The sequence below is a fragment of the Saimiri boliviensis genome, chromosome 14 (assembly GCF_048565385.1).
Source record: "Saimiri boliviensis isolate mSaiBol1 chromosome 14, mSaiBol1.pri, whole genome shotgun sequence".
Classification (NCBI taxonomy): Eukaryota; Metazoa; Chordata; class Mammalia; order Primates; family Cebidae; genus Saimiri; species Saimiri boliviensis.
The window spans coordinates 12,962,314-12,988,954 of record NC_133462.1 but is presented as its reverse complement, the minus strand read 5'-3'; the positions used below and the strand labels follow the sequence as shown (position 1 = coordinate 12,988,954).

Below are 26,641 nucleotides of genomic sequence, written 5' to 3'. Positions count from 1 at the left end.
AAAAAAAAAAAAAAAAAAAAAAAAATACAGAAATAAAATAAAATAGCCGGGACTGGTGATGCGTGCCTGAGTTCCCAGCTACTCGGGAGGCAGAAGTGGGAGGATCACTTGAGCCTGAGAGGCAGAGGTTGCAGTGAGCTAAGATCTCACCACTGCACTCCAGCCTGGGAGACAGAGCAAGACCCTGCCAAAAAAAAAAAAAAAAAAAAAAAAAGCCGGACACGGTGGCTCAGGCCTGTAATTCCAGCACTTTGAGAGACTGAGGTGTACGGATCACGAAGTCAGGAGTTTGAGACCAGCCTGGCCAATATGGGGTGAAACTCTGTCTCTACTAAAAATAACAAATATTAGCTGGGCATGATGGCAAGCGCCTGTAATCCCAGCTACTCGGGAGGCTGAGGCAGGGGAATCACTTGAATCCAGGAGGTGGAGGTTGCAGTGAGCTGAGACTGTGCCATTGCACTCCAGCCTGGGTGACAGAGCAAGACTCAGTCTCAAAAAAAAAAAAAAAAAAAAAAAGGGCCGGGCACGGTGGCTCACGCCTGTAATCCCAGCAATTTGGGAGGCTGAGGCGGGTGGATCACGAGGTCAAGAGATCGGGACCATCCTGGTCAACATGGTGAAATCCTGTCTCTACTAAAAATACAAAAAATTAGCTGGGCATGGTGGCACGTGCCTGTAATCCCAGCTACGCAGGAGGCTGAGGCAGGAGAATTGCTTGAACCCACGAGGCGGAGGTTGCGGTGAGCCGAGATCGCGCCATTGCACTCCAGCCTGGGTAACAAGAGCGAAACTCCGTCTCAAAAAAAAAAAAAAAAAAAAAAATCCCAGGCCTCCCGTGACCCCGTGACCCCTTGCCCTTCTCTGAAGGGACCCAGATATGCTACCTGCACTTCCCACCCACCCACTGAGAAGCCCCCTCCTATCGCTACCCACCTAAGCCACCCCATCCTGCTCCTTTTTGAGAATCAAACTCAAACCGCACCAACTACTTTTTTTTTTTTTTTTTTTTTTGTATTTTTAGAAGAGACAGGGTTTCACCATGTTGGCCAGGCTGCTCTCGAACTCCCGACCTCAGGTGAATCTCCCACCTCGGCCTCCCAAAGAGCTGAGATTACACGTGTGAGCCACAGCGCCTGGCCAAATTTTATTTTATTCTTAAAAGATATTTTTAGAGGTGGGGCCTCCCTGTGTTGTCCAGGCTGGTCTTGAACTCCTGGTTCACGTGATCCTCCCACCTCGGCCACGCAAAGTTCTGGGATTACAAGTCTGAGCCGCCGCTTCCGGCCTCCAAATCCCACCTCTTGAACACCCACGTGCCAGATCCTCCCGCCCCGCCCCCTTTGGAGACACCAGCACCTGCAGGCCCCGCCCCGTTCCCTAGGCCCCGCCCTCTCCCTTCACTCCGGGCGAGGCCGCGCCTATCCCGGCCGCAGCGGTCCCGGCGGCACACGGGAGTCTCTCATGGCTGTGGCGTTGGCCCCGCGGGGGCGACAGTGGGAAGAGGCCCGCGCCTTTGAGCGGGCGGTGAAGCTGCTGCAGCGCCTGGAAGAGCAATGCCGCGACCCCCGGCTGTCCATGAGTCCCCCTTCGCTTCGGGACCTGCTGCCCCGCACAGCGCAGCTGCTTCAAGAGGTGGCTCAAGCTCGTCGGGCTGGGGGCAGAGGCGACCCCGGGGATCCCGGAGGCTCCGGGAACTTTCTAGTCATCTACCTGGCCAATCTGGAGGCCAAGAGCAGACAGGTGGCTGAGCTGCTGCCGCCCCGGGGCCGAAGGAGCGCCAACGACGAACTCTTCCGGGAGGGATCCAGACTCAGGTCAGCCTTCGCCCAGAACAGAGTCCGCAGGGGTGAGGCCCGTGTCTCTCGCTCCCAGCTCTCCTCCCTCAGACCCAGGAGTCCAGACTCCAGCCCCTCCTCCCTCAGACCCAGGAGTCCGGGCCCCCAGCCCCTCCTCCCTCGACCCAGGAGTCCGGGCCCCCAGCCCCTCCTCCCTCAGACCCAGGAGTCCGGGCCCCCAGCCCCTCCTCCCTCGACCCAGGAGTCCGGGCCCCCAGCCCCTCCTCCCTCGACCCAGGAGTCCGGGCCCCCAGCCCCTCCTCCCTCGACCCAGGAGTCCGGGCCCCCAGCCCCTCCTCCCTCAGACCCAGGAATCCAGACCCCAGCCCCTCCTTCCTGAGGGATCCTGGAAAATGAGCCACCCAGTTTTCTCCTTCCTTGGGCCCATGCCCCCGGCCCCCATTTTGCCTTTTCCTTGGTCCCCCAGCAGCCCTATTCTGGTTCCCACTATCCCACTATCTCAGAATTCAGGACCCTCTTGGGGCTGCCTACTTTGAGGATAAAATAAAAGTTAGCTATTACCATTAATCTCTGATTCGAAGTTCTCCAGATGTGTGCACATTTGTGATCAGAACTTGGCCTGGTCTGGCCCAGTACGGTGGCTCGAACCTGTAATCCCAGCTCTTTGGGAGGCCAAGCTGGGAGGATCTGGCCTCAGCATGTGGGGAGCCCATGGGCTCCTAGGTTGAGGAGAGGTAGATGGACACAGCCAAAGAAACTGATTCTTAGGCCCCCATCATGGACTCTGCCTGGACCACCCACTTGGTCTTCAGTTCCCGGGGAACAGGTGGCTCCAGACCCAACCTAGCCTGGAGACCAGCCCGCTTCTGTTCTGCACTGAGGAAGGAACCTCAGGGTGACACTCAGAGTGACAGGGAAGGCAAGGTTTGGGGCCCAGAACAAGGTCTAGCTCAGTGACCCCATGCCGCTTCATTATGTCAGATATTTTGTAGGGTTTCCTTTTTTTTTTTTTTTTTTTGAGACGGAGTTTCGCTCTTGTCACCCAGGCTGGAGTGCAATGGTACAATCTTGATTCACTGCAACCTCCACCTCCCCGGTTTAAGCAATTCTCCCGCCTCAGCCTCCCAAGTAACTGGGATTACAGGCATGCACCACCACGCCCAGCTAATTGTGTATTATTAGTAGAGATGGGGTTTCTCCATGTTGGTCATGCTGGTCTCGAACTCCTGACCTCAGGTGATCCACCTGCCTCAGCCTCCCAAAGTGCTGGGATTACAGGCATGAGCCACCTCAAGGCTCACATGGCTGTGGGAGCCTTTTTTTTTTTTTTTTTTTTTTTGACAGTGTCTTGCTCTGTTGCCCAGGCTGGAGGGCAGTGGCACCATCATAACTCACTGCAGCCTCAAACTCCTGGGCTCAAGTGATCCTCCCACCTCAGCCTCCCAAGTAGCTGGGACCACAGGTGCACCACATGCCAGAGCAATCTTATTTTTTGGTAGAGAGGTCTTGCTCTGTTGGCTGGGCTGATCTCCAACTCCTGGCCTCAAGCTGTCTTCCCACCTCAGCCTCCCAAAGTGCTGAGATTGCAGGCAAGAGCCACCATGCCTGGCCCAGTGTTTCCTTAATTCATTCTGAAATGACATTCAGAGTTTTGACAACCTACCGACTCATAGTTTTTTAATCATTGTAATGCCCAAATTATAAGAGAGTCATAAGATGAATGTTTTTTCCTAACATATTATCTATGTTTTGAATGAAAATGCCAAGGCATAATTATTCTGGAAGGCAGAAGAAAATGCCAAGGCATAATTATTCTGGAAGGCAGAATTGACTAGTCAGACACTCGTACCTGTAGGTAGAGCCACCATGATACAGAATCAAATAGTCTTCCCTTCATGTATAGGAGAGCTGGATTTCTGCAAAATTCACCATCATTTTTTTTGAGTCGGGGATCTTACTCTGTTGCCCAGGCTGCAGTGCAGTGGCACAGTATTGACTCACTGCAGTCTCCACCTTCGGATTCAAACGATTCTCCTGCCTCAGCCTCCCAAGTAGCTGGGATTACAGGCACCTGCCACCACGCAGGGATAATATTTGTAGTTTTTATTAGAGACAGAGTCTCACCATGTGTTGGCCAGGCTGTTCTCGAACTCCTGACCTCAAGTGATCCACCCGCCTCGGCCTCCCAAAGTGCTGGGATTACAGGCGTGAGCCACTGCGCCTGGCCAAAATCTAGTAAAATCCATGTATATAGTTTTTAATTTTCTTTTCTCTTTTTTTTTTTTTTTGTTTGTTTGTTTTTTGAGTTTTCTTGAGATGGACTCTTGCTCTGTCACCCAGACTGAAGTGCAGTGGCCCAATATGAGCTCACGTCAACCCGGGTTCAAGCAATTCTCCTGCCTCAGCCTCCCAAGTAGCTGGGATTACAGGTGCCCGCCACCACACCGGGCTGATTTTTGTATTTTTAGTAGAGACGGGGTTTCACCATGTTGGCCAGCCTCAGCCTCCCAAAGTGCTGGGATTACAGGCGTGAGCCACCGTGCCCTGCAGGAGTGGACTCTTTTTTTTTTTTTTTTTTGAGACGGAGTTTCGCTCTTGTCACCCAGGCTGGAGTGCAATGGTACGATCTCGGCTCACCGCAACCTCCACCTCCTGGGTTCAGGCAATTCTCCTGCCTCAGCCTCCTGAGTAGCTGGGATTACAGGCACGCACCACCATGCCCAGCTAATTTTTTTTGTATTTTTAGTAGAGACGGGGTTTCACCATGTTGACCAGGATGGTCTCGATCTCTTGACCTTGTGATCCACCCGCCTCAGCCTCCCAAAGTGCTGGGATTACAGGCTTGAGCCACCGCGCCCGGCCTCAGGAGTGGACTCTTACCTCACACTGTTGAGAGAGGTTCCGGAGCCTTGTCCCTGCAGGCGTTCCCCTTTCGGGGAGGAAGAGGGTGTCGGTGGGAGCCCCAAGAACAGCTGGAGTCCTTGCCCCTCCGCACAGGCGCCAGCTGGCCAAGCTGGCCGTCATCTTCAGCCACATGCACGCAGAGCTGCAAGCGCTTTTCCCCGGGGGAAGGTACTGCGGACATGTGTACCAGCTCACCAAGGCCCCAGCCCACGTCTTCTGGAGGGAGCGCTGCGGAGCCCGGTGAGTAAGCCCTGTCCTCAGGGACCCTCGCCTCCTGGAGCCCGTCCTGCCCTGGCCAGGCCACTGCTGCTTCCCTCCCGTCATCGGCTCCCGGAGGCCTCAGCGGTGTCTCCCCACCCCTCCCACCCAGGTGTGTGCTGCCCTGGGCTGAGTTTGAGTCGCTCCTGGGCACCTGCCACCCGGTGGAGCCAGGCTGCATGGCCCTGGCCCTGCGCACCACCATCGACCTCACCTGCAGCGGACACGTGTCCATCTTCGAGTTCGACGTCTTCACCAGGCTCTTCCAGGTCAGGATGGCCAAGGCTGGGAGCCAGGCTCAGGTCCTGGAGGAAAAAGAGGGCTGGAGCCTGGGTCTGAGGGAGGAGGGGACTAGGGGCCTGGACCCCTGGGTCTGAGGGAGGAGGGGCTGGGGGCCTGGACTCCTGGGTCTGAGGGAGGAGGGGCTGGGACCTGGACCCCTGGGTCTGAGGGAGGAGGGGCTGGGGGCCTGGACTCCTGGGTCTGAGGGAGGAGGGGCTGGGGGCCTGGACCCCTGGGTCTGAGGGAGGAGGGGCTGGGACCTGGACCCCTGGGTCTGAGGGAGGAGGGGCTGGGGGCCTGGACTCCTGGGTCTGAGGGAGGAGGGGCTGGGGACCTGGACTCCTGGGTCTGAGGGAGGAGGGGCTGGGACCTGGACCCCTGGGTCTGAGGGAGGAGGGGCTGGGGCCTGGACCCCTGGGTCTGAGGGAGGAGGGGCTGGGGCCTGGACCCCTGGGTCTGAGGGAGGAGGGGCTGGGCCCTGGACCCCTGGGTCTGAGGGAGGAGGGGACTAGGGGCCTGGACTCCTGGGTCTGAAGGAGGAGGGGCTGGGGGCCTGGACCCCTGGGTCTGAGGGAGGAGGGGACTAGGGGCCTGGACTCCTGGGTCTGAGGGAGGAGGGGCTGGGGGCCTGGACTCCCGGGTCTGAGGGAGGAGGGGCTGGGACCTGGACCCCTGGGTCTGAGGGAGGAGGGGCTGGGGCCTGGACCCCTGGGTCTGAGGGAGGAGGGGCTGGGCCCTGGACCCCTGGGTCTGAGGGAGGAGGGGACTAGGGGCCTGGACTCCTGGGTCTGAAGGAGGAGGGGCTGGGGGCCTGGACCCCTGGGTCTGAGGGAGGAGGGGACTAGGGGCCTGGACTCCTGGGTCTGAGGGAGGAGGGGCTGGGGGCCTGGACTCCCGGGTCTGAGGGAGGAGGGGCTGGGACCTGGACCCCTGGGTATGAGGGAGGAGGGGCTGGGACCTGGACCCCTGGGTCTGAGGGAGGAGGGGCTGGGGGCCTGGACTCCCGGGTCTGAGGGAGGAGGGGCTGGGGGCCTGGACCCCTGGGTCTGAGGGAGGAGGGGCTGGGGCCTGGACCCCTGGGTCTGAGGGAGGAGGGGCTGGGACCTGGACCCCTGGGTCTGAGGGAGGAGGGGCTGGGATCTGGACCCCTGGGTCTGAGGGAGGAGGGGCTGGGACCTGGACCCCTGGGTCTGAGGGAGGAGGGGCTGGGATCTGGACTCCTGGGTCTGAGGGAGGAGGGGGCTAAGGTCACAAACTCCTGAATCCTGGAGAAAGAAGGGCTTGGGGTCTTGTAAAAGAGATATGCTTGAGGCCCCGTGGGTGTAAAGGAGGTGGCTGGATTGTCGGGTCCTGCAGACTGCTTAGGGACGTGAGCTGCTTCCCTGGTCTCTCCGTGACCCAAGCCCTGCCTCTCCACAGCCATGGCCAACACTCCTCAAGAACTGGCAGCTCCTGGCAGTCAACCACCCAGGCTACATGGCCTTCCTCACCTATGATGAGGTCCAGGAGCGTCTGCAGGCCTACACGGACAAGCCAGGCAGGTAAAGGTCCAGGACTCAGGGGAACCAGGCGGAGGGCTCCGGGGTCTGGGCTCTGGGCTGGTGCAGCATGGAGCCCAGATGTCCTTCCAAGAGTGGGAACGGAGGTACCCGGGACCCCAGAGAGTTGATAGCTCAGAGGAGAGGCAGGATACTGAGCGCCCCTGCCAGCCTGCCTCTTCTCTCAAGACCTCCCATACTGTCCCGTAATCCTGCAGCTAAGGGACAGTCCCTGGTCTACAAGTAGCCCAAAAACCCTGCTTCAGGGTAAGGTCCATTTCTGCTAGGTCAGAGCCGTGTGGTACCATCTGTTCAATATTTTGAGTATGACTTTCCTGCCTATTGGCATAGGAGACCGAGAAACTAGACATGTGAGTCCTTAAATTCTTTAAAGCCAAGAGTTTTACACTGTTGGGTCCCCCCTGAGAATTGAGCTGTCTAGAATACCAAGAGAACAGGAGGTCAGGTTTGTGCATCTCTGCAGGGCTGAGTGCAGGGGTAGGAAGGTGAGGGCATGAGCACTCTGCCAGTTAGGCTTCAACTGACTTAAGCGAAAAGAAAAAGAAAAGAATAAATTCTTGTAATTGAAAAGGCCAGGCTGGGCGTGGTGGCTCACACCTGTAATCTCAGCACTTTGGGAGGCCAAGGCGTGTGGATCACAATGTTAGGAGTTCGAGACCAGCCTGGCCAACATGGTGAAACCCCATCTCTACTAAAGAGACAAAAAAATCAGCTGGGTGTGATGACACATGCCTGTAGTCCCAGCTGTTTGGAAGGCTGAGGCAGGAGAATCACTTGAACCTGGGAGGCGGAGGTTGCAGTGAGCCGAGATCACGCCATTGCACTCCAGCCTGAGTGACAGGACAAGACTCTGTCTCAAAAGAAAAGAAAAGGCCAGGTGTGGTGGCTCACACCTTTAATCCCAGTAGTTTGGGAGGCCAAGGTGGGCATATCACGTGACGTTGGGAGTTTGAGACCAGCCTGGCCAACATGGTGGAACCCCATCTCTACTAAAAATACAAAAAGTAGCCAGGCATGGTGGTGCTTGGCCTGTAGTCCAGCTACTTAGGAGGTTGAGACACAAGAATAGCTTGAACCTGAGAGGCAGAGATTGCAGTGAGCCGAAATTGCACCATTGCACTCCAGCCTGGGCAACAGAATGAGACTCTGTCTCAAAAATAAAAAGGAAGAAAAGAGAAGAAAGAAAAGAAGGCCAGGTTGTGGGTTTCGAGCACAGCTACATCCAGGTGCTCGGTAGCTATTGTCAGGGATCAGTTCCTGTTCATCCCTCCTCTGCTTTCCTCTGTGTTGGCTTCATTCTCAAACATGGTTTCTCCTCGTGGTGACAAATGACTTCTAGAAGTTCCAGCTGTGTACCCCGTCTTCTTAGCAGCCTCTGTAAGAAAGAGGGCACCTTGTTCTGATGCTTGCAACAAAAGTCCCAGAAAGGGCTTCCATCACTACGCTCAGGGGTCCTGAGATGCACTGATTGGCCAACCCAGCCTTGTTTAAACTGCAATGAAGCGGGAAGAGCTCTCCAAATGGAAACCGAACTGTTTTTACTGTAAAAGACCCAAGCAGGCAAAAACAGCAGATATCCCGGTAGAGGCAGGCAGGGTCCTAGCACACACCGTCGCTTAAAGGATGGGAAGCTGGGGCGAGGACTTAGACGCCTGGATTCCCAGCAGGTCGGGGGACTGGAGTTCGCAGAAGGGACGGTGGTGACCACTCCCTCACCACTTCCTACCTCCCTCTCCCTCCAGCTACATCTTCCGGCCCAGCTGTACTCGCTTGGGGCAGTGGGCCATCGGCTACGTGAGCTCAGATGGCAGCATCCTGCAGACCATCCCTGCCAACAAACCCCTGTCCCAGGTGCTCCTGAAGGGACAAAAAGACGGCTTGTGAGTCTCCATTCTGGCAGGAGGAGGGTGTCAGCAAAATATGGTTCAAAAAAGCTTGCATGTTAAGCCCTGCCGGTAGCCACCACGTTTGAAGCTGCAACCACTCAAAAGCAGGCATCTCAAATCTGCAGTACTACAGGATTCCAGCAGGTGGCAGTCAAAGGCCTTGAGGAAGGGGCACCTGAGGTTTGCACCAAGTGTATATAGATAGGGCCCAAACGGATCATGAGGTCAGGAGTTCAAGACCAGCCTGGCCAACATGGGGAAACCCTGTCTCTACTAAAAACACAAAAATTAGGCCAGGCATGGTGACTCATGCCTGTAATGCCAGCACTTTGGGAGGCCGAGAGAATCACTTGAGGCAAGAGAATCACTTGAACCCGGGAGGCGGAGGTTGCAGGGAGCCAAGCAGGTTTCTTTTCCTTTTTTATTTATTTATTTTTTTTGAGATGGAGTCTCACTCTGTCACCCAGGCTGGAGTGCAGTGGCACAATTTCAGCTCACTGCAACCTCCGTCTTCCCAGTTCAAGCGATTCTCCTGCCTCAGCCTCCCAAGTAGCTGGAATTACAGGCACCTGCCACCATGCCCAACTAATTTTTGTATTTTTAGTAGAGATGGGGTTTCTCCATGTTGGCCAGGCTGGTCTCCAACTCCTGACCTCCAGTGATTTTTCCTCCTCGGTCTCCCAAAGTGCTGAGATTACTACCATGAGCCACCATGCCTGGCCAAGAAGGCAGGTTTCTTTTCAGTTTCACCTTCAGCCAGAACTTTCTTCTTTTTTTTTTTTTTTTTTTTTTTTTTGAGACGGAGTTTCGCTCTTGTTACCCAGGCTGGAGTGCAATGGCGCGATCTCGGCCCACCGCGACCTCCGCCTCCTGGGTTCAGGCAATTCTCCTGCCTCAGCCTCCCGAGTAGCTGGGATTACAGGCACACACCACCGTGCCCAGCTAATTTTTAGTATTTTTAGTAGAGACGGGGTTTCACCATGTTGACCAGGATGGTCTTAATCTCTTGACCTCGTGATCCACCCGCCTCGGCCTCCCAAAGTGCTGAGATTACAGGCTTGAGCCACCGCGCCCGGCCCAGAACTTTCTTTTTAAGAAGGCTTTACATAGGATTTACTCCTGAACGGAACTGAGCCTGCTTGCCCGGCATTTATTTTTTTTGAGACAGGCATGAGCCACTGTGTCTGATCTAAGCCAGAAATTTTCTTTCTTTCTTTCTTTTTTTTTTTTTTTTTATATACGAGGTTTCACCATGTTGGTCAGGCTGGTCTTGAACTCCCGACCTCAGGTGATCCGCCCGCCTTGGCCTCCAAAGTGCTTGGATTACAGGCATGAGCCACTACGCCCGGCCAAGCCAGAAATTTTCATCCTGTTTTCTGGTTCTTATTCTATCTCATCCTTGTTTCCAGAGCTTGAGTCACTGAGGTTTTGTGTCCCCTTCTTTGGGGGTCTGCGTGTACACAGCCCTGCCCTGGGGTGTTTGAGAAGACACAGTCCCAATTAGAGGAGGGCAGAGAGAAGAGAACTCCAGGCCAGCAATGGATTTGGGGCAGATCCTCCTCTCAGGGAAATGTGGGGCCCTGTAGGGGGAAAGATCCTTGTTCATCCTGGGGTGGGAGATCCTGGATGGCCCCCCAGTCACCCTCTCTTCCCTTCCCCCAGCTACCTCTACCCAGATGGAAAGAACCACAACCCAGACCTGACTGAGCTCTGCCAGGCGGAACCCCAGCAGCGCATCCACGTGTCAGAGGTGAGACAGGAGCCTGTACCCGCCGTCCCTGTTCCCGGACCCTGCCACACCCACGCTGCCTGGGTTCAGAGGCCTGGGGTGGAATGCTGGCTTGGTGGCTGTGTGACCTTGGGTAAATCACTTGACCTCTCTGAGGCTCAGTTATTCTTCCAGAAAATACAGCTCCTCCTGCCTCACTCCCAGGGGTGATCACAGGGATTAAATAAGGAACTGACGCTGCTGAGATCATCAGGACAGCTAATGCATTTGAGCATTAGCCAGCGATAGCCCCGTGCCAGCTCCTAATCTTCATAGCCACCCCATGAGTGAGAGAGAAACAACAAATAACTTATTTTTATTTTTATTTTTACTTATTTATTTACTGAGACAGAATTCCGCTCTTCTTGCCCAGGCTGGAGTGTGACGGCACGATCTCGGCTTACCCCAACCTCCGTCTCCTGGGTTCAAGCAATTCTCCTGCCTCAGCCTCCAGAGTAGCTGGGATTACAGGCATATGCCTCCACACCCAGCTATTTTTGTATTTTTAGTAGAGATGAGGTTTCGCCATGTTGGTCAGGCTGGTCTTGAACTCCTGACCTCAGGTGATCCACCCGCCTCCGCCTCCCAAAGTGCTGGGATTACAGGCTTGAGCCACTATGCCCGGCTAAATAATTTATTTTTATTTTTATTTTTAGAGATAGGGTCTCTTCTGTCACCCAAACTGGAGCACAGTGGTGCGATCATGGCTCACTGCAGCCTTGACCTCCCAGGCTCAAGCGATCTTCCCACCTCAGCCTCCCGAGCAGCTGGGACTACAGGTGTGAGCCAGTGCACCTAGCTAATTTTTGTATTTCTCTGTAAAGATGGGTTTTCACTATGTTGCCCAAGCTGGTTTTGAACTCCTGAGTTCAAGTGATCCTCCCCCGTCCGCCTCCCAAAGTGCTGGGATTACAGGCATGAGCCACTGTACCTGGCCCTAAATTTTTTTAGTATAAATATATCCCATGCAATATTTGGAACATTTTTACACTTCAAATTGTATTCACTGTTTATATGAAATTCAAATTTAGAGGCCAGGTGTGGTGGCTCACACCTGTAATCCCAGTACTCTGGGAGGCCAAGGCAGGCAGATCCCTTGAGATCAGGAGTTCGAGACCAACCTGGCCAACATATTAAAGCCCCATCTCTACTAAAATTACAAAAATTTCCCAGGCATGGTGCTCACACCTGTAATCCAAGCTGAGGCATGAGAGTTGGGCGGCTGAGGCACAAGAACCCCTTGAACTGAGATTGCTCCGCTGCACTCCAGCCTGGGCAAGACAGTGAGACTCCATTTCGAAAAGAAGAAAAAAGAAATTCACATTTAGGTTAGGTGCGATGGTTCATGCCTGTAATCTCAGCACTTTGAGAGGTTTGGGAGGCCAAGGCGGGTGGATCGCCTGAGCTCAGGAGTTCAAGAAGGGCCTGGGCAACATGGTGAAACCCCATCTCTACCAAAAATGCAAAAAATTAGCCCACCTACTTGGGAGGCTGAGGTGGGAGGATCACTTGAGCCTGGGAGTTGGAGGTTTCGGTGAGCTGAGATTGCGACCCTCAACCTAGGTAACAGAAGAAAGAAAAAGAGAGGGAGGGCGGGAGGGAGGGAGGGAAGGAAGGCAGGGAGGGAAAGAAAGAGAGAGAAGGCCGGGCGCGGTGGCTCAAGCCTGTAATCCCAGCACTTTGGGAGGCCGAGGCGGGTGGATCACGAGGTCGAGAGATCGAGACCATCCTGGTCAACATGGTGAAACCCCGTCTCTGCTAAAAATACAAAAAATTAGCTGGGCATGGTGGCGCGTGCCTGTAACCCCAGCTACTCAGGAGGCTGCGGCAGGAGAATTGCCTGAACCCAGGAGGCAGAGGTTGCGGTGAGCCGAGATCGCGCCATTGCACTCCAGCCTGGGTAACAAAAGCGAATCTCGTCTCAAAAAAAAAAAGGAAAGAGAAAAAGAAGAGGGAAGGGAGGGAAGGGAGGGAGGGAGGGAGGGAGGAAGGAAGGAAGGAAGGAAGGAAGGAAAGGAATGAATTCAAATTTAGCAGCATCCAGTATTTTTATTTGCTAAATCTGATACCAGTGGGTGTAGGCAACTGGGAGAAGTCTCATAACAAGGAGTGAAGATGTGACCGGACGTGGTGGCTCCCACCTGTAATCCCAGCACTTTGGAAGGACAAAGGAGGCAGATCACTAGAGGTCAGGAGTTCAAGACTAGCCTGGCCAACATGACAAAACCCCATCTCTACTAAAAATATAAAAATTAGCCAGGCGTGGTGGCACATACCTGTAGTCCCAGCTACTAAGGAGGCTGAGGCAGGAGAATCACTTGAACCCAGAGACGGAGCTTGCAGTGAGCTGAGATCGTGCCATTGCACTCCAGCCTGGGCAACAAGAGCGAAACTCCATCTCAAACACACACACACACACACACACACACACACACACACACACAATGAGTAAAGACATGTAGGAGGCAGTTGGACATGCTCACCTTGAACTTAGGAGAGGGTTCAGGTCTGGCATGGAGGCTTGGTTTGTTATTATTTTTAAATAGAGACGTGCTCTTGCTATGCTGCCCAGGGCGGTCCAGAACTCCTGGGCTCAAGCAATCTACCCGCCTAGACCACCAGAAGCTCTGGAATTACAGGCGCCAAGACAGAGGTTTGGGATTTTCTTTTTTCTTTTTTATTTTTTTGAGATGGAGTCGCCCAGGCTGGAGTCCAGTGGCGATCTCGGCTCACTCCACCTCCAGGGTTCAAGCGATTCTCCTGCCTCAGCCTCCCAAGTAGCTGGGACTACAATTAGCCACCACTCCCAGCTAAATTTTGTATTTTTAGTAGAGACAGGGTTTCAACATGCTGGCCAGGTTGGTCTCGAACTCCTGATCTCAGGTGATCCGCCCACCTCTGCCTCCCAAAGTGCTGGGATTACAGGGATGAGCCACCGCACCTGGCCGAGGTTTGGGATTTTCTTCCTGTGGCCCGAGTTGTGTCCCCACGGCTGACGCATGCCCCTCCCGACTCCTCTATCCTCTCACCTGCCAGGAGCAGCTGCAGCTGTACTGGGCCATGGACTCCACATTTGAGCTCTGCAAGATCTGTGCTGAGAGCAACAAGGATGTGAAGATCGAGCCATGTGGACATCTGCTCTGTAGCCGCTGCCTGGCTGCCTGGCAGGTGCACCTGACCCCTGTGCCGCCTTCCCGGCTGGTCTCTCCCTCTCTCCAGGGAAAGCCCTGAGAGGATCTCCTCTATGCCTCGTTGATCATATGGGGAAACCGAAGTCCAAAGATGGCCAAGAGCGGCTAGGGACCTCTCAGGAGCCTGGCTGTCTTTCCCCAGGCCTCTGCTTCCATCCCACTCTGCACGCGCTGCCTCTGTTTCGCCCTCTCTGGCTATGTTGTAAGTGGAAAGCTTTCCTTCCTGCCCTGCTGGGTGATCCCGAGCCAATGGCTTCACCTCTCTGAGCCTTGGCCTCATCTCCTGGAGAATGGGGCTGAGGATAGTGATCTCCCAAGGGCCACAGTGAGGCCAGGTGCGGTGGCTCACACCTGTAATCCCAGCACTTTGGGAGGCCGAGGCCAGTGGATCACTTGAGCTCAGGAGTTTGAGACCATCCTGGCCAACATGATGAAACCCCATCTCTACTAAAAAGACAAAAATTAGCCAAGTGTGGTGGTGGGTGCCCACAATCCCAGCTGCTCAGGAGGCTGAGGCAAGAGAATCGCCTGAACCCAGGAGGTGGAGGTTGCAGTGAGCAGAGATCACACCACTACACTCCAGCCTGGGTGACAGGGAGACTCTTTTTTTTTTTTTTTTGAGACGGAGTTTCACTCTTGTTACCCAGGCTGGAGTGCAATGACGTGATCTCGGCTCACCACAACCTCTGCCTCCTGGTTCAGGCAATTCTCCTGCCTCAGCCTCCTGAGTAGCTGGGACTACAGGCACGCACCACCATGCCCAGCTAATTTTTAGTATTTTTAGTAGAGATGGGGTTTCACCATGTTGACCAGGATGGTCTCGATCTCTTGACCTCGTGATCCACACACCTCGGCCTCCCAAAGTGCTGGGATTACAGGTATGAGCCACCGCGCCCGGCCCAGGGAGACTCTTGCCTCAAAACAAACAAAAAGGAGTCAGCCAGGCACAGTGGCTCATACTTGTAATCTCATCAGTTTGAGAGTCCAAGGCGGGTGGATCATGAGATCAGGAGTTCAAGACCAGCCTGGCCAAGATGGTGAAACCCTGTCTCTACTAAAAATACAAAAAATTAGCCAGGCATGGTGGCGGGCGCCTATAATCCCAGCTACCTGGGAGGCTGAGGCAGAAGAATCGCTGGAACCCAGGAGGCAGAGGTTGCAGTGTGCTGAGATCGTGCCACTACACTCCAGCCTGAAAAAAAAAAAAAAAAACTAGGGCCAGGGCAGTCTGAGCCTGGAAAAGCCTGATCCAGAAGCTGTGGCCACTGCTCCACAGGGACCCCAGCCTGTGCCGGCCCCTCCTGACCTGGGCTCTGGCTCTGCTCCCCTTCCCTCCGAGCGTTTTCCTCCACATTCCCCTTCTCCCCAGGACTCCTCTTCTGTCCTTCATCTCCCTTCCTCTGTCCGTCCCCACATCAGTCTTTTGGGCAGGGAGCTCCTCGTTGGCCCAAGAGGAGGGCAGGTGCGTTAACCCTTTCCCTCCCGACCCCCCCAGCACTCAGACAGCCAGACCTGCCCCTTCTGCCGCTGCGAGATCAAGGGCCGGGAGGCCGTGAGTATCTACCAATTCCATGGCCAGGCTACTGCTGAGGACTCAGGAGACGGCAGTCACCAGGAAGGCAGGGAGCTGGAGCTGGGGCAGGTGAGCAGCGCCAGGCAGGAGATGGAATCCAGATTCTTGCATCAGAGGGAGGAGGGGCTGCGGCCTGGACTCCTGGGTCTGAGGGAGGAGGGGCTGGGACCTACACTCCTGGGTTCTAAGAGAGCAGGGGCTGATAACAAGATTCTCAGGTCCTAGGGGCCTGGTCTTTCGCTGCCCCAAAGGCTGGGACTGGGGCTTTCCCTGCTTGTAACCCTCCTCAGTGTTCGCACTTTTCTGGGTCTCGGTTACATCCTGAGTCTAGAACAGCGCCTGAATACTGGGGCCCAGGCAGGACGTGAAGGTGAGAAGAAAATGGCGGCTCGAATGCCCCCTCTCCACCGTCTGTTTCCTCCAGGTGCCCCTTTCGGCTCCACCACTGCCCCCACGGTCAGAACTGCCCCCGAGGAAAGCCAAAAATGCCCAGCCAAAGGTGGTGAGTCAGGCGCTGGTCTGAGGTTGGGGCTGGGGTCGCACTCACCTCCGGGGTCCCTGGTCCACCTGGGCAGTCAGATGCCAGGGCAGAGACTCCTCCTTGGCACCCATCCCCTCTGTGACCTCTTCCCTTGTTTTCTTTTCTTTTGTTCTTTCTTTTCGAGACAGATCTTGCTGGAGTGCAGTGGTGCTGTCTCGGCTCACTGCAACCTTCGCCTCCCAGGTTCAAGCAATTCTCATGCCTCAGTCTCCCGAGTAGCTGGGATTACAGGCATGTGCCACCACACCCAGCTAATTTTGTATTTTTAGTAGAGAAGGGGTTTCACTGTGTTGGCCAGGCTGGTCTCCAACGCCTAACCTTGTGATTTGCCTGCCTTGGCCTCCCAAAGTTCTGGGATTACAGGGGTGAGCCACCGCACCGGGCCCTTATTTTTTGTTTTGTTTTAAGATGGAGTTTTGCTCTCGTTGCCCAGGCTGGAGTGCAATGGTGCAATCTCAGCTCACTGCAACTTCTGCCTCTGTGTTCAAATGATTCTCCTGCCTCAGCCTCCCAAGCAGCTGGGATTACAGGCATGTACCACCACATCCGGCTAATTTTGTATGTTTTAATAGAGATGGGGTTTCACTATATTGGTCAGGCTGGTCAGTAACTCCCAACCTCAGGTGATCTGCCCGCCTGGGCCTCCCAAAGTGCTTGGGTTACAGATGTGAGCCACTGCGTTTGACCTACTTATTTTTCAATGAGCCCTGCCCTGGCTTTCTTTTCTCCCCATGCCGCCACCCCAGGATTTTGGGGACCCTGATTGCTGGGGAGGGGCAGATCTCTGCTAGCATCTCCGGCTGAGTACACACAGGCTTCGATCAATACTCAGCTGTCTTCAAACAAACAGCTCAGGAAGTCCGGGAACATTATTCGACCACAGCAAACAAGAGAGCCAGCAGGAAGCAGGGGGCGGGGGGGCAGCCAGCCAGGAAAGCTAAAAACAGATCCAACCTGCAGCCAGAAGCAAATGGAAACATTAGGAGGCACTCAGCCGGCTCCCTGAGGACAGTGACAGGGGAACAGCCAGGACAGCAGGCAGGCAGGCACCTTGGGCCGGACGGTCGCAGCTTTGCCAGGCCGTATCCTCCGCTTCACCCGTCCTTCCTCCTCTCCCCAAACCTTGCCTGATTAAAATTCCAGTCCGCTCCTACCTACCCTTCCATTCTTCAGAACATACCACGGAAGAGACAGCCTTGGGTTTGCTGCTTCTCAGCAAGGCAACTGTCATCACTTTTTTTTTTCTTTTTTGAGTCGGAGTTTTGCTCTTGTCGCCCAGGCTGGAGTGCACAGTAGTAACATGATCTCGGCTCACTGCAACCTCCTCCTCCCGGGTTCAAGCGATTCTCGCGCCTCAGCCTCCCAAGTAGCTGGGACGACAGGTACCCACCACCACACCCGGCTAATTTTTGTATTTTTAGTAGAGACGGGGTTTCACCATGTTGGCCAGGATGGTCTCAAACTCCTGACCTCAGGTGCTCCGCCCACCTTGGCCTCCCAAAGTGCTGGGATTACAGGTGTGAGCCACCGTGCCCGGCCTGTCATAACTTTTGCTATGTACCAGGCACTGCTTTTTTCTTTTTCTTAAAATGGGGCCTCCGTCACCCAGGCTGGAGTGCAGTGGTGTAGTCACAGCTCATTATGGCCTCAATCTCCTCCCATCTTAGCCCGCAGAGTAGCTGGGACCACAGGTGCACGTCACCACACCTGGCTCATTTTTAAATTGTTTTTCAGTGATGGGGGTGGAGCTGCTGTGGACACTGGATGTGGTGGGACTGCGTCAGTGGTCAGTGTCACTGTGGTTGTGATCTGTGTATGCTGCTGTGTCCCCTGGGGTTGCTCTCTGCACACTGCTTTCTCCATCTGAGAAACCTACCTTTAGGATTCAACACTGCCATTGAGCTGGATCTCTTCACCCCACTGACCACTGGGGATCTCTCTGGCCCTCGGGGTATCCATGGGGATAACGGGGACCAGCCTGGCACAAGCCCCAAGGGCTGGTTTTTTGTGTTGTTTTTTTTTTGAGACAGAGTCTTGCTCTGTCGCCAGGCTGGGGTGCAATGGCACAATCTCGGCTCACAGCAGCCTCTGACTCCCGGGTTCAAGCAGTTCTCCTGCCTCAGCCTCACGAGTAGCTGGGACTACAGGCGCAGGCCCCCCACACCCAGCTAATTTTTGTATTTTTAGTAGGGATGGGTTTTCACCATGTTGGCCAGGGTGGTCTCGATCTCTTGACCTCTGATCTGCCCACCTCAGTCTCCCAAAGCACTGGGATTACAGGTGTGAGCGAACCAGCCCGACCTTTTTAAAGTTTTTGATTTAATTAGAGACAGAGATTCACTGTGTTGCCCAAGTTGGTCTCTAACTCCTGGGCCCATGTGATCCTCCTGCAGAGTGCTGGGATTACTGGCATTAGCCACTTCGTCTACCTTCTCCATGAGTTTTGATGAGGCCAGCGAGATCAGTCCTCTGGAACCTGGGTCATATCCCCTCCCTCATGTCTTAGAAATCCCCACTGACAGCCGGGCACGGTGGCTCACACCTGTAATCTCAGCACTTTGGGAGGTCGAGGGTGGGCGGATCGCTTGAGGTCAGGAGTTCAAGACCAGGGCCAACATAGTGAAACCCCATTTCTACTAAAAAAATACGAAAATTAGCGGGGTGTGGTGGCGAGCGCCTGTAATCCCAGCTACTCGGGCGACTGAGGCAGGAGAATCGCTTGAACCCAGGAGGTGGAAGTTGCAGTGAGCAAAGATAGTGCCACTGCACTCAGGCTGGGTGACACAGCAAAAACTCCATCGCAAAAAAAAAGAAAGAAGGAAATTCCTACCGCCTCCCCAGGGCTCCAAGAACTCAAGCCAGAGTCCTCCTGACTCCCTGAAGACCTGGGGCTGGGGATGTGACCTCCTTCCCTACCTCGACCTCCCCACTCCACCTCCTTTCCAGCAGCACTGGACGCTTGCTGCACTTCCAGCTAGTCAGCAGGCCCCACCTGCTGGGAGCCTCCAGATCCTTCTTGCACTCAAGGCATCAGCTGGGTCATCCCATCTCCAGGAGGCTTCCCCGCATCTTCCTCTCTCCCAGGCGCTCTGAAGGACGTGGAACACGCTCTGAGACACTGCCTTCTTAAGGAGCTGATCAGTCACTGCAAGGCTCAGGCCCAGTAGAGCATCAGCTCCGCCAGGACGAAGATAGTTTCTCGTCTTCTTCACGGCTGCCTTCTCAGAGCTGAGGACAGGGCCTTGGCCTGGAGCGGTGGCTCCTGCCTGTAATCCCAGCACTTTGGTAGGCCGAGGCGGGTGGATCACGAGGTCGAGAGATCGAGACCATCCTGGTCAACATGGTGAAACCCCGTCTCTACTAAAAGTGCGAAAAATTAGCTGGGCATGGTTGTGCGTGCCTGTAATCCCAGCTACTCTGGAGGCTGAGGCAGGAGAATTGCCTGAACCCAGGAGGCGGAGGTTGCGGTGAGCCGAGATCGCGCCATTGCACTCCAGCCTGGGTAACAAGGGCGAAACTCAGTCTCAAAAAAAAAAAAAAAAAAAGAAGGAAAGAAGAGAAAGAGGAATAGAGAGAGGGAGAGAGAAAAAAAGAATGAAAAAGAGGAAAGAAAAAGGAAAAGAAGGAAGGAGACAGGGAAGGGGAAAGGGAGGGAAGGCCCGCCCTATTGGAGAGGCTCGGGGCGTGTGTGGGGCGCAGGAGTGAGCAGAAGGGATGGACACATGGATGGACAGATGAACAGACCAACTAAAACTTCCTACACAAGTTAGAGGCAAGAGGGAAAAGGCAGCATGGGCTGGGGACAAGGCTGGGGGTCCGGTCATGTGTCCCCCCCGTCCAGGACCTCTAAAATGACGTCCCCAGGCCCCAGGCTGCAGCTATCGGGACATTTCTTCATCTCCACCCCCCACCCCCCCAGGCACCTGTGGCCTTCCCCAGACTTCGGGCCCCTCTTCCCTTGCCAAGAATTAAGACTGTGGCCTCAGCCCCACCGGAAGCCACCTCCAGCCCCCAGGCCAGGGAGGGGGCTACAGAGTAAGTGGAGGGCCTGGAAGGGTACTCGGGACAGGGAAGAGGAGAAGCGGGAAAGGCTGGATGCCGAGACTCAACCACCCTCTCAAACTCTCTCCGTTGCAGAGATTTCTAAAGGGGAACTTCCCTCCAGCTGCCCTGGGAGCCCAGGACCCTACCCCGGCCTGAGGCAGGTGAGTCCCCTCTCCTAACCCTCCCTGGCCCACTCCAACCCCTCCACCTTCTCCACCTGCAGGTGCCCTAATCTAACCCACTCCTCTCTCCGCCTGCAGGGCCCCGAGATGTGCTGCTAACAGGAGCCCCAAGGTCTGGAGGGGTGGTGAATAGGAAATAAACTGCCAAGCCTGCTCTGTCCTCCAGGGTGCAAAGAGTGCAGTGGCCAGCAGGGGGTAGCACAGGGCAGCGGGCACTGGGAAAGGGCAGTCCGGGGCCTGGTCCCCACCTGACCCACAGGAGTCCAGAACCCAGCCCCTCCTCCCTCAGACCCAGGAGTCCAGGCCCCCAGCCCCTCCACCCTCAGACCCAGGAGTCCAGGCCCCCAGCCCCTCCTCCCTCAGACCCAGGAGTCCAGGCCCCAGCCCCCTCCACCCTCCGATCTTCTAATGGAATCTGGGATCCGGCACAGCGCTCACACATGATTCCAAGGCTTTGGGAGGCCAAAAGGGAAAGATCGAGCCTGGGAAGCCAAGGTTGCATGGAGCTGTGATGGCGCCACAGCACTCCAGCCGGGCGACAGGCCGAGACCCTGTCTTTAAAGAAAAAAGAGGAGAAAAAGGAAACGGGGCCCCCAGCCTTCTCTGTGATACCCAGGAGTCCTGCTCTCAGGATTTAGGAATCCAGAATCCCAAGTTCTCAGAGAATCAGGCATCCAACCTTCCTCCTCCATCATGAGAAAAAAAAACATCCCTAGACCCAGCCCCAGACATCCAGCTTAAGTCTCTGGTGAAAATGACCACACGTTTTCCTGATGGCCATCCACGCTGCCCTGCCACGCTCTGCTCTTAGCCCTCTCTCTGTCCTTCATTCCTCTGACATCTTTCTCCCAGAATAACTGGCAATTTCCAGTCTAACTCTTGCTGAGGAAGAAGAGATACCACCTCATGACTCATCTCGGAGTGACCGAAGCCTCCCTCCACCTTATTTAAAATGCTGGTCAGGAAGCCTCGATCACTGCCCCACTAGGGCTCACCTTCCAGTAGAGAAAAGAGACCTGTACCTAGATAGCGATGGCCCAGAGTGGGTACGACTGGGGTAGGGAATCCCAGGGGGTTGCAGGAACCCTGAGGGGGCACCTGACTCAGCCTGGGAGGTCAGGGAGTGCTTCCAGGAAGAGGCAGTATCTGAGTGAGACTTCAAAGATGATGAAGTCAGACATGGTGGCTCATGGCTGTAATCCCAGCACCACTTTGGAAGGTTGAAACAGGCGGGTTGCTTGAGCTCAGAAGTTGGAGACCAGCCTGAGCAGCATGATGAAACTCCACCTCCACAAAAAACTTTGGAAAAATTAGCCAGGCATGGTGGCACATATCTCTTTAAGTCCTAGCTACTCAGGAGGCTGAGGTGGGAGGATGGCTTGAGCCCAGGAGGTCGAGGCTACAGTGAGCTGAGATTATACCACTGCACTCCAGCCTGGGCCACAGAGCAAGACCCTGTCTCAAAAAGGAAAAGAAAATTTTTTGAATGATGAAAAATACTCCAACAGACAAAAGGCTTGAAAGAATGTGTCACAGATTTAGTTCCGAGCAACGGACGCCACCTCAGGGGCAGAAGGGGAATTTATGGAGAGGATCTGGGATCGCTCGCAAAATCCCAGGAGTGAACTGGGGAATCAGGATGGGGAGGTGAGCAGGAAGAATCCTGGCTGCTGGCCAGTAATGGTGCCGCAGCCCCAGTCACACCCAGAACCTGTCTGATGGGGTCATGCTAGTGGTGACCACTGGACATTGTAGTTGTCTTGCCGCCTCTGCTGCCCCAGAAACAGGATGTGGCTGCTTTTCTCATTAGCTGTGGCCGGTAACAAATCACTTAACAACTTAGCCGCAAACAACAGCCATCATTGCATTAGGTCTTATGGTTGCTGTGAGCCGGGATTTGGAGAAAGGCATGGCTGGTTTTTTCTGGCTCAGGATGCAAATGGTGCAATCAGTGATGCTTGAAGCAGGGCGGCTGCAGATGCTGGACAGGTGGGCGTCTCTTGGTGGTCTCAGGGCCTCCCCCACCATGTGGTCTCTGCACTGGTCGGCTTGGGCTTCCCCAGAACATGGCTGCCTCAAGGTCATCAGACTATTTATATGGCTGCTGAAGACCCAGACAGAAGCTGCTTGGCCTTTTCTAGCTCGTTTTGGGGATTGCACAACTTCTCTTCAGCTGAATTCTGTTGGTTACAAGCAAGTCACCAAACCGCACAGATTTGAGAGAAGGGTGCCATAGACCCCACCTCTTGTTGGGAAAGCGCATCAGGCTCTGATTGTAGAAACACATGTAGGATGAAAGAGATTGTTGCAACGTGGTGAAACCCCATTCCTACCAAAAATAAAAAAAAACTAGGAGTGATGGCACACACCTGTACTCACAGCTACTCAGGAGGCTGAGGTGAGAGGATCACTTGAGTCCTGGAGGACGAGGCTTCAGTGAACCATGATCATGCTATTGCACTCCAACCTAGGTGACAGACCAAGACCCTGTCTCAAAAAGAAAAAAAAGATTGTTGTAGCCATCTTTGGAAAATAGAATCTGTCCCAGTTGCCATGCATGGCTGAAACAGATGGCCAATTCCTGATTCTTTTGCAGTATTCAAAAGTGTGGAAGGGGCTGGGTGAAGTGGCTAATGCCTGTAATCCCAGCACTGTGGGAGGCTGAGGCGGGTGGATCACTTGAGGTCAGGGGTTTGAAACCAGCCTGGCCAACATGGAAAAACCCGTGTCTACTAAAAATACAAAATTAGTTGGGCGTGGTGGTACATACCTGTAACCCCAGCTACTTGGGAGGCTGAGGCAGGAGAATTGCTTGAACTTGGAAGGCCGAGGTTGCAGTGAACCAAGATCATGCCATTGCAGTCCAGCCTGGGCAACAAAAGTGAAACTCTTGTCTCAGGAAAAATGAAAAGGTAAGTCTGGCCAAGCGTGGTGGCTCACACCTGTAATCCCAGCACTTTGGGAGGCCGAGGCAGGAGGATCACTTGAGCCCAGTTTCAGAAAAGAAAGTCTTACAAGTTAAAATATATGAGGATGGCCAGGCCCGTGGTGGCTTATGCCTGTAATCCCAGCACTTTTAGGAGGCCAAAGTGGGCCTATCACGAGGTCAAGCGATCAAGACCAGACCATCCTGACTAACACAGTGAAACCCCATCTCTACTAAAAATACAAAAAATTAGCCAAGCGCGGTAGCACGTGCCTGTAATCCCAGCTACTTGGGAGGCTGAGGCAAGAGAATCACTTGAACCTGGGAGGTGGAGGTTGCAGTGAGCTAAGATCATGCCATTGTACTCCAGCCTGGGCAACAGAGCAAGACTCCATCTCAACAACAACAAAATACACACAGATACACACACACAGCAACAGCATTGATGGAATGAGAATGTTACTAAATTCAGTCCACAAGTTTGTTTTTTGTTGTTTTGTTTTGTTTTGTTTTGTTTTGTTTTGTTTTGTTTTTGAGACGGAGTTTTGCTCTTGTTACCCAGGCTGGAGTGCAATGGCGCGATCTCGGCTCACCACAACCTCCGCCTCCTGCTGGGTTCAGGCAATTCTCCTGCCTCAGCCTCCTGAGTAGCTGGGATTATAGGCACACACCACCATGCCCAGCTAATTTTTTGTATTTTTAGTAGAGACAAGGTTTCACCATGTTGACCGGGATGGTCTCGATCTCTTGACCTCATGATCCACCCGCCTTGGCCTCCCAAAGTGCTGGGATTACAGGCGTGAGCCACCGCACCCGGCCCAGTCCACAAGTATTTACTCATCCCCTCCTCATGCCAAGCACTGTTCTAGACACTGGAGATGCAGTGGTGGACAAAAGGAAGTTCCTGTCCTTTTGCAAATTCTGGACAAGGTAAACAAAAAAAATAACCAAACATAATTTAGCTGGCAGCAATAGATGCTATCAAGGAAAATGCAAGCTAAGAGAAATGAGTGGCTGGGATAAAAGGAGTTGCTATTTGATTTGATTTGATTTTGTTTGAGACAGGGTTTTACATTTTCACCTAGGCTGGAGTGCAATGGTGGGATCACGGCTCACTGCACCCCCGACCTTCCAGGCTCCAGTGATGGATCCTCACGCCTCAGCCTCCCATTTAGCTGGGACTACAGTCATACACCACCACACCCAGTTAATTTTCGTATTATTTGTAGAGACAGCATTCTGCTATGTTGTCCAGGCTGGTCTCAAACTCCTAAGCTCACATGATCCTCAGCTTTTACCCTGAGTGAGACAGAAGTCATGGGAGGACCCTGGAGCAGAAGAGTGACATGAGTTGACTCACATTTAACGGGATCCCTCGGGCTGTTTTGTGAGACTAAATTACAGGGAACAAAGGCAGATGATGTTACGGGACTGGTTTCTGCGAGTCTGCAAGGGGCCACGGCTGCTGTTTTGATGTTTCTGACTTTTCTCCTTCATACATGAGCCATAGAGTTGTCCTTTGTCACCTAGAACCTCGGCTGGCTAGGTTCTTTGTTTTGTTTTGTTTTGTTTTTGTTTGTTCGTTCGTTTGTTTGAGACGGAGTTTTACTCTCATTGCCTAGGCTGGAGTGCAATGAATGGCACGATCTCAGCTCACTGCAACCTCCACCTCCCGGGTTCAAGTGATCCTCCTGCCTCAGCCTCCTGAGTAGCTGGGACTACAGGCATGTGCCACCATGCCCGGCTAATTTTGTATTTTTACTAGAGACACAGTTTCACCGTGTTGGTCAGGCTGGTCTCGAACTCCTAAACTCAAATGATCCCTCTGCCTTGGCCTCCCAAAGTGCTGGGATTACAGGTGTGAGCCACCGCAGCACCTGGTCTCAGTCGATGGTATTAATAGCATCATTTCCAAACTAAACTATCCAGTATCTGGGTCCACATTTCAGTTGTGTGACTTTGGGCATGGTACTTAATCCTTCTCTTAGGTTTTAGTTGTCTGTTTTGTAAAATGGGAACAAAATACCCATGAGTTCGTTTGTGTTGTGTATCCTGGGATGCTCCAGTTTGTGTGGAATCTGCACGTGAGCTTGTGTGCCTTGCAAACCTTCCCTGAGCACCGGCACTGCGTCTGGTCTTGTGCTGGGCGGGGTGCCCAGGGGAGGAGCCCTTAGCTCACCACAGTGATCAAGACATCCCTGGCTGGCCCTGCCCTCATAGGCTCACAGTCCACTGAGGGAGACAACCCATCCCCAGCCAGGGACCCCGCCAACAGCGTGCAGGGCTGAGGTGGGGGAGCTCAGAGGGGGAAACTGACCCAGCCAGGGAAGGCAGATGGGGCTTCCTGGAGGAGGGGATGGTACAGCTAATCCTAAACAGTCATCTTTTCCAGTGTAACAGTTGCTCTCTCGGATGGACTCAGTGGCTCATGCCTGTAATCCCAACACTTCGGAAGGCGAGAGGATCGCTTGAGCCCAAGAGTTGGAGACCAGCCTAAGCAATATAGTAATACTGTTACAATTACCAAAAAACTACAAAAATTAGCTGGGTGTGGTAGCACACACCTGTAGTCCCAGCTACTTAGGAGGCTGAAGAGGAAGGATTGTTTGAGCCCAGGAGGGCTCAAGTGAGGTTTCAGTGAGCTATGATTGCGCCACTGCACCCCAGCCTGGGTGACAGAGCAAGACCCTCTCTAAAAACAAAAAACAAAAGCATTGCTCTCCCGTGTGGCCAATGGATAAAGCAAACTTGACCAGTCTAGTGACTCCCAGGCTCACCTGTAATCCAAGACTTCTTTGTGTTTCTGAACAGGCAAAGCCCCCCCATCGCCCCTTCTGACCACTGTCGCTGGCTAGCTTCTCCCACGTAACTAGTGACATCTAGTGGGGGATTTTGTCCGAGTCTGACCTGGCCTGTAGGGGCCTCTTGCGGTCAGACCCGTGACCCCACCCTTCCCTGTCGCGGCTGGACTCCTCCCCCTTCCCGCAGGTGCCCTGGCCGCCTCCGTATCCTCCTCACCTGCTCCCGCCAGCCCGACTCCTCCCCTCTCCACGAGGTTGCGAGGGAATCGAGCCGAGAGCGGGAAGGAGAAAGGGAGGGTGGCATTCCTGGGATTCTCTGGATTGGGGGACGAGTGGGAGGGCCTTCCATGGGTGAGCAAGCGAGAGAGCACCCCGCACCCCACCCCCAGCCCCATCATCAAAGTGGCCTAGGAGGAACTGGATTTGAAGACCGTTGGAGATAAGAGGTTAAACGGGTTGATTCCAGGCGACTGGGCAGACGAGGAAAGCCGCCCAGAGCACTGACCACAGGGGAAAACATACTGGGAGCAGCTGCTGGGGGCCACTGGTTAGACTGGGGGAGGCCAGTACAGGCCACCGGTTGCAGTGGGGTCTGCTGGTTAAAATAGACAATGCCAGCCTAGGCTGCTGGTCCCAGTGGGGACGAGTCCCTAAGTCAGACTAACGGGAAGAGGGTCTGCGATTGCCTGGGGAGACCCTAGCCCGGGTCACTGGCTACACTGGTCGATCAGGACCCCCGCTGCGGGCGCTGGTCAGTTACCCGAGACAGCCCTGGGCTTGGGGGCGGAGGGAGCCCCGAGCCTAGCCCCGTGCACTAGGAGGTCCGCTCCGGGCAGTGGGAGGTCCTGGCCCCGCGCCCGGGCACGGGGGGACGAGGGGGGCCTGGAGGGCGGGGCGGGGCGGGGCGGGGCTGCCGGGGGGCGGGGC

The 26,641-nt window shown here is 54.5% G+C and overlaps 1 protein-coding gene across 4 annotated transcripts; it reads left to right on the top strand.

Annotated features, from left to right (window-relative positions):
* The first annotated feature begins 18 nt into the window (after positions 1 to 18).
* CBLC (Cbl proto-oncogene C) lies at positions 19 to 21,513 on the top strand. Of its 4 annotated transcripts, XR_005578491.2 has the most exons (12): positions 19 to 1,817; positions 4,797 to 4,943; positions 5,074 to 5,230; positions 6,663 to 6,784; positions 8,545 to 8,682; positions 10,351 to 10,438; positions 13,493 to 13,624; positions 15,143 to 15,289; positions 15,645 to 15,722; positions 19,681 to 19,796; positions 19,899 to 19,966; positions 20,066 to 21,513. XR_005578491.2 is itself a non-coding variant. In XM_039465537.2 (11 exons), the coding sequence occupies exons 1-10, from the start codon at positions 1,465 to 1,467 to the stop codon at positions 19,959 to 19,961; spliced, it is 1,425 nt and encodes a 474-aa protein (XP_039321471.1). In that variant the 5' UTR covers positions 19 to 1,464; the 3' UTR covers positions 19,962 to 19,966; positions 20,066 to 21,513. The 4 variants fall into 4 exon arrangements, 2 of the variants coding, with proteins under 2 accessions (XP_039321471.1, XP_039321470.1); XR_005578492.2 differs by lacking the exon at positions 8,545 to 8,682; XM_039465537.2 differs by lacking the exon at positions 19,681 to 19,796.
* The last annotated feature ends 5,128 nt before the right edge of the window (positions 21,514 to 26,641 follow it).

What these genes read in the sequence shown, in the direction of transcription:
- CBLC (XM_039465537.2), top strand. Translation starts at nt 1,465, where the DNA reads ATGGCTGTGGCGTTGGCCCCGCGGGGGCGACAGTGGGAAGAGGCCCGC. An exon ending in TCTTCACCAGGCTCTTCCAG is followed by an intron (nt 5,231 to 6,662) that starts GTCAGGATGGCC and finishes GCCTCTCCACAG; the next exon opens with CCATGGCCAACACTCCTCAA. An exon ending in TACACGGACAAGCCAGGCAG is followed by an intron (nt 6,785 to 8,544) that starts GTAAAGGTCCAG and finishes CTCTCCCTCCAG; the next exon opens with CTACATCTTCCGGCCCAGCT.